The sequence below is a fragment of the Lupinus angustifolius genome, chromosome LG11, assembly GCF_001865875.1.
Source record: "Lupinus angustifolius cultivar Tanjil chromosome LG11, LupAngTanjil_v1.0, whole genome shotgun sequence".
NCBI classification, from domain to species: Eukaryota; Viridiplantae; Streptophyta; class Magnoliopsida; order Fabales; family Fabaceae; genus Lupinus; species Lupinus angustifolius.
The window spans coordinates 29,000,289-29,008,291 of NC_032019.1; the positions used below are offsets into that span (position 1 = coordinate 29,000,289).

Below are 8,003 nucleotides of genomic sequence, written 5' to 3' on the forward strand. Positions count from 1 at the left end.
ACTCACATGTCCCAAATGCAAGTGCCATAATTTTGTATCACCATGGTCTGAATCTACTGATATCTCTTCAGCCACTCCAGGAACTCCACCTAGAACTGTTCTCCCTAATAGCTTGTAAGTGTTCCCCACAGTCCTCTTACCCTTCATCACAGTTAGAGCACCTTTACATACTCGAAGAATATCACTATACCCATCAGCTCTATAGCTAAATCCTTTTGCCTACAATGTCCCTAAAGAAATCAAATTCTTCTTCAAATCTGGTATATGCCTAACCTCTCATAACATCATCATACACCATCATCCATCAAAATTTTGATTTCTTTCATGCCAATAATTCCACATTCTTTATTATTTTCGACATAAACGAGACCAAAATTGTTTGCCTTGTATGTGGTGAATCATTCTATGTTTGGTGTCATATTGTGGGAACAACCACTGTCAAGTATCTACTCATCTATAATATGATTTGATGACATAGATAGTAGATCAACTTTACTGTTGTAACTAGAGATATCTTTATGTGCAACATTTATAGATGTAGATACTTCATCTTCTCTATCGGCTTGTTAGGACTCCATTCATTATGACAATATTTTTTGTAATGCCTAGTCTGTTTGCACTTATAGCACTCTACAGGTGTTCTGCCATGTTTTCTTCTCCTTCAACTCATCTGCTTTATCCTTGCGCATTAACATTGATGCACCTTATTTAGCCATCATTCATTCACCCTCTTTAGCCATTATCTGGCGCATAGTTAACAGCCATCTACCAATTGGCTATGTTACCAATTTTTGGTGCAACGAAAGCGATCGTTATGCAGCATTGGCCACAAGCAATCAAATAAAGTGCATAAAATAAATAGAAGAGAAGAAACAAGAGAATTTGGTAATGAGGTTCGGCCAATTATGCCTACGTCTTTGGGAGCACTGAGCGGCTACCAAGATATTATTAGAGACTAAGGACTACAAACCCTAGCACACCCATGGGAACTGAGTCCAATATATAACATTGATATTTTACTCTATTCTAATGCTAGGCAATGTGGGACTCCATATAATAACATATTTCAAACATCCCCAACAATCTCCACCTTAATTGAAATAGACGAATATTTCTCTCCTTAGGAAATATACACAAAAATCTTCACCTTAGCGAATATATGACTTCATCTTGCTCAATGTGTAATTCTCTTTAACTTCTCCCCTACAACATAGACCTTCTCAGTATCCTTAACGATGTTACCAAGAGCCTAGCTCTCCAAACTTTTAGTACAGCTTCCTTGGAAAGTTCACCAACAATCGTCCTCTTCAATAAACTGAACCTTGGAGCTTCCTAGGAAAGTGTAACGCCCCGAAATGACATCCAAAAATATTTAAAGAGACTTTTATTTTAATATCATTTAAATTAATTTAAAAAATATAGAACATAGTGATCACGTCAAAGATGGAGGAAATATCACTAGTATTCACTTGTTTTGTTCAACTTATTCTTTGAACAATCTTGATATATTGCTTCAATTATTTAAAACAAAGAAAATATATCCAAACAATCAAACTATTTTCTACCAAGAACAATGATTCCATATGCATAATAAGGTGCATTTCCCATCTTCTTTTTTTAATTTGTAATTTCCATTTCTATTAATTATTATTATTATAATAAATATAATTTTTAAATCTATATATAATAATAATAATTTTTAATTATGTTGCTAATGTTAATATAAATAAGTTAATATATATTACGAATAAATGAGAGTTATTAAATTATTTAATAATTATTGAAATTATAATTATGAATTTTCGTGATATTTTCTATTAAAAAAAGTTCTCATAACTATATATTTTAATAAACTTCAATTTAAATAAATTTCAATAAAACATGTTTTCTCATGCTTGATAAATTTTAATAAACTTAAATTTAAATAAAGGATAAATATTTTAAATAAATTATAATAAAGATGTATGAAAGATCATGATTTTATTTCTTTTCTTTGGATCATCTTTTGAATAGTCATGATATACCGCTTCCATTCATCAACATTAAAATCATAAATAAATTAAAAATGAAATAATAGATATAATCAACAATTAATAATTTTTATAAAGTTGCTACTTTTTTAATTATCATATCAAGGATTGAGGAAAGGTCATTAGGATTCACTTGTTTTGCTCATCACATTCTTTGAATAATCTTGATATATTGCTTCTATTATTTAAGACAATTAAAATACACTCATCCAATAAAAAAATTTTCTACCAAGAACTACTTAACTCTGGATTCCCTATTACACAAAATCAAGACAGTAGATTATTTTAAGAACAAAAAACAAAGTGTAGATTATTTTGAATGAAATCTTGAGTGTTTGTAGGAAGGTGAGTCTTGAGTGAAAATCAAAGTTACCATATATGATTGATATTTTTTAAATGGTAAATAAAAAACTATAAAAGAGAAAGCATTTGTTTTGCCATTAGCATAATCAAAACCCACTTTGAAGTGAAGTAGGGGAAAATGGGTTCTCTACTTGTCTCAACTCTTGTTTCTCTTGCATTGTCCATAATACTCTTCAGTTTGCTATTTGAGGCATACATCATTACCCCTTTCAAACAACATTCTCCTCCATGGACGACTCACACCAAACCACCCCACATTCCTTACTTAGTGCACCACTCTCCACCACAACCATCTCAAGAACACAAGCACCACCTACCACCACCATCGTCTCCTGAGCTCAAACACCACTCTCTACCTACACCATCTCCAGAACACAAGCTCAAGCACCACACACCATACCACCGTCTCTTGAACACAAGCACAAACACCATTCTCCACCAGCACCATCTCTACAACACAAGCACAAGCACCACTCTCCACCACCACCATCTCCATCATGCAGGCACATGCACCACCACCATCCTCGCCACAAGCGCCATTCAGCCCCACCACCATACCACAAGAACCCTCGTCACTCTGCTCCACCACCCTTTCGGTATTAAATACTTTAACTAGTCTAAATTTCATATAAAATCTTTGTAATATTATATGTTATCAAGGATTAATCATGGAGTGACACACTAACACACATATTTAATTATGCAGGGTCTAAGTAAAATGCGTGAAGTAAATTCTATTATTGGTTAGTGTTTTATGTAAAGTTCATCAAAGCTTTTGATTATTTTTTACAAGAAAAAAATGAGTGTTTTCAATTATTTATATTATGTTTTTGTTGTAATATAGTGTTGTAAAGGGCACGACCACTCTACCCTATCATGTATATGTTGTTGTTTCATGCATTGTAATTTTCAATGTCTGGAAGACCATGCAATATATAAATAATAATAAATATAAAATCTTTCATACTTGGAACAAAACAAGTCCTTTAATTTGTGATGTTGAATGAGTGTCTCTTGGTTAGTATTTAATTAATTGAAGGCTAACATTATTTTAATCCATCAATAAGTATAAAAGTATCATTTTTCAATCGATATAAACCTAAAGGTCGTATAATAGTAATAATTAGTGCATTAAATTATGGTTATTGTTAGTTGTGGGTGCATAGAGTTATCCAAAATTGCAGACAAATGACAGGAAAATATATTCAATATGACCACAATATGGATTAAAACCACGATTATAATTATAAGCTACAATTTTAAACATTAGTTGGGTCATTTAAGTAGCTCTAAACTTTCATTATTGTGGTACAATGTTACTATTGTGTAATTTATTATAGGCTTTACGTTGTTGTAAGAATTGTGTCCATCTTATACTCACATTAGTACTTATCATATTTGTTATAAAAAATTTATTATATTTTTAAGGATTTTGCAAATGTGTGTTATGTGGCACATCTTAAGGATACAATATTGAGTAAATTGTTATAGGAAAACTGAAAATATTAAATTTTAGTTATTAAACAAACATTTTCTACTGTAAATTTATATTTTATGTATTCTTAACATGTATCATATGACATAAATTACAAAAAGATGAATTTGAATGTCATAAATTTATATGTTGTCAATAAAAGCTAAAAAAATTCAACCACCATTGTATGTGTAGGCGATGTTTTGCCATTATACTATCATAATAACAGAATCCGTCAATTATTGATAAGCTTATTGATTAACGTCAACCATTATAACCAAATATTAGCCAAGAAGATAAGCCAATCTCAACTCTCTTCACAGAAGGTCAGTACAAGATGTGCTAGACTAGGCTTTTCGACAACTTGTACGATTAATCTTTACAGTTTCACCTCATGATTTATCAAGAATTCAAAAGTATTAAGTGCAAGTCAAGGTTTCTTTTTGGGTTGTTATTAGGGATGGAGTTATATGTCTTAGGGAAAAACTTATAACTTTGCAATACACAAAATGTATCATTATTTCCAATATTACAAACATATGTTGTAAGTATTCTATACTAGATTTCATATTTTGGAAACATCCAATGATGTTACCATTTTTCACATTCTTAAAGAATACCTTTTAACTAAACAATCATTCAATTATTTATCTCCCATATGATTTTGTGTCCACCAAATTATATGCATAATAGATAAAACTCTCTCCACAGTTGCAATAATATCTTTTGGATGATAATCTTAATATTTTGGTAATAATATTTCTTAACAGTTTAAAATCAATGCACTTATAGTGTAAAGTTTTTACACTATTAGCACATCATTGACCATTGATTTGTATTATTTTTCTTTGAGAGTCAATAATAGTTAACAAATCAATTGTGGATGATTTACTGATATTGTAAAAAACATTTATACTATTAAAATATACATATTAAATCCATTTCTTGAACTCATCTCTATCACTTGGATGATAATATCCGAAATCGTTAGCCTTAAACAAAGATAATTAGGAAGCGTTGTCAAATCAAATCCCACTTTTCCTTTTTGAAAGATGGGTGAAATATTGTACTTTTCACATTCATTAAGTGCTTTAGGAGAAGATGATTCATTTGGACGTGATTTTGTTAGGGAAAAATATTTCCATTTCTTATTCTGGAAATAGGATCATATAAGTATATAACCATAATTAAATAAATCTCAACATAACTGACGGTGAAATAAATTATCCTATATTAGTATATTATATAAATATGATTATATTAATACTACAATACGAGTATGATTGCATTTATTATATGAGCTAAGGAAATCATATAATATATTATACATATTCATAAGAAAGGATACAATGAGCTAAGGAAAGAAGCACATTGCTAACGATTTGTTTTTTGTCCTACTAGGATATCCCTTATCTTTTGGGTAAGGAACTAATTCCTTTCCGCATGCATGGCTACCTCTCTCAACAAGTGTTACTCCCAATAATCGAATCCTTGACATTTTGATCATCATGAGAATCTAATGGGGCCTTACACCACTAGAGCAACACCTTGTTGGTCACAAGGCACAATATATGTTTGCTATTCTACAACCTTTGTATTGTCCTAAACAGAAGGAGTGCATTGGAAGTTGGGGACCACAAGAGGTAAGGGGAGGACAAGGAGTCAATGTTAGTATGGTAGCCACAAGATTTAAAGGGGTAATTATAGAATATAGTGGACCTACATAATTTGTAATAGAAGGTTTAGAAATTTGTGGGTGTACATGCACGCACACTCATCCATGTAGCTTCATCTCTACATATCACTCAACTTTGATTCGAGCCCAAATTTAAAACTAATATCATAGGGCTAATAGTGATTAAGATGATTCGAAACCCACTTGATTTTATTCTTCAACCAATTATTTAAATGAGATCTAGCATCAAAGAAACATGGCCGTTATACATGTATGAAGAAACATGTCTTGCATCTATTCTTAGACAGCCATATTTGCATTAATTTGTATAAAATCAGAATTATTTTAATGTCCCTATTGTCAAGCTCCAAGTCTATGATCAAGTCATGAGTCTTCTCCACAGAGGGAACTTTTGCAGCATGGCTGTTTTTCTTGGCTTTAGTCACATCCTCAGTGTGATCTTTTGAAATGTAACAAAATTAGTATTCCTAAAATGCTTCATGAAGAGACTCCTTTGCTAAAGCCTTACTACGTCGACTATATATAAATTCGCATTTGAAGGCTATCCATATTTGCGAAAGTCAAAGAATAATGATCTAATAAGATCAAGTAATCACAAATTTTTTTTTAAGTCGAAGGTGCAACTACACCTCGAAATATATTAGATGGAACAACGATACATTAGTGATAAGAAGAAGAGAATCTATAACTAGGAAGAAGGTTCCTATTACGCAAGAATTCATGATGAATGAAATTAGGAGTAGACATCCATTTCGAACTAACTTTGGAGTTAATCCCATAATTAGCCAATTTATCCGCGCAAGAATTGCCTTCTCGATAGATATGAGACACCCTGAAATTCATTCCAACCATTTTTGCTTTGCACTGAATCCATTTGTTTATGAGCTTCCAAGGAGGATTATGATTTCCATTGAGAATTTCCACCACCAATGTGGAATCACATTCAAGCCAGAGATTCATCCAACCCTTGGATATAGCAAAGAGGATTGCTGATAAAGCAGCATTAAACTCAGCAAATAAAGCATCCTCAATGCCGTAGTAATCAGCCATGCAGGCAATGCACTGACCACTGTGATCTCTGAAGATTGCTCCTCCCCCAGCGTGGCCAGGATAACCTATAGTTGCACCATCAGTGTTAACCTTGATGGTGTTTCTCGTAGGGGGCTGCCAAATTACCTCCAATATAGAAGGAGCCTTAGGATAATTGATAGAAACTTTGAAAGCTTTACGGATACAAAGGTCAATCAAAGAAGGCTTGCTTGAAATTTTGGAATAGCTAGCTGAAAGAGAGGTTGTCGTTATGATTCTATTGATGACAGAGCCAATGCTATAGTCTTTGTTGTGAAATCTGCATTGGTTCCTACACCACCAAATCGTACTGATTGCATGGATAATGCAAGCAGTGAAGAGGTGATGCACCTGATCACACCAATCAGCTTTACTGGCCAAGAGGATTGCTTTAACAGAGGAAAGGTCCAGATGGATGTTGAAAATTCCCTTAATCCAATTCCAGATTTGAGTTGCCAATGGACAGGTGAAAAAGAGATGGGAAGAGGTCTCCGCCTGCTTACTACATAGACTGCACATTGAGACCATGTTGTACCCTCTTGATTGCAAGCTATCATCAGAAGGCATTTTGTTGTGGAGTAAACGCCAAGTCACAAAGGAATGGGAAGGGGGAATTTCCCTTGACCAAATTTTCATGAACTAGGTTATAGGATTGGAGTTGGAGTCAAGAGAATTGTATGCCTCCTTTAATGTGAGCACCCCATCAGAAGAGTTTTTCCAACACAGCAAATCCTGCCCACCAGAAAAATCAGTTTTGGCAATTTTATCAATGAGAAAAGGGAAATGATCAACCAATGAATTCGGGATAGTCCAAACAGAGCTTTGAATGAAATCTGATATTTTTGCCTTTAATTGACCCTGCCAATGTTGAGGTATGCGTAGAAGATCAACTAAAGGAGCTCCAAGCCAGTTATCATTCCAGAAGTTAATTGTATCCCCCTTTCCTATAATCCAAACTGCATTTTCATTAACAGCATGCCAATTCATCCTGATTCCAGGCCAGATTGAAGATTTTAAATATGTAGGAATTGTGTTGCTATGAATGTGAAATCTACTTCTGTAGAGGACAGCCCAATCTCTCCTTGAATGCCTTAACTCCCAAGCTAGCTTAGTAAGAGCAGCCTTGTTAAGCTTCAATAAAGATCTAATTCCAAGACCTCCAACCTTGCTTGTTGAGCACACTTGAGACCAAGACACAGTGACCATTTTCCTAGTGTTTATGTCCCCTGACCAGATAAAATTTCTGATGCAAGAGTCAAGCTTTTTTATCAGTTGACAGGGCCAAGAATAGACATGGAAGCTGAAGACTAGCATGCTTAGATTAACCGATTTGACCAGTTCCACCCTTCCCATTATAGACAAAGATTGACCC

The 8,003-nt window shown here is 33.4% G+C and overlaps 1 protein-coding gene across 1 annotated transcript; it reads right to left on the reverse strand.

Annotated features, from left to right (window-relative positions):
* On the reverse strand, positions 6,224 to 7,198 carry LOC109359893. The gene has a single exon (XM_019604586.1). It carries the CDS (start codon positions 7,196 to 7,198, stop codon positions 6,224 to 6,226), a length of 975 nt encoding a protein of 324 aa, XP_019460131.1.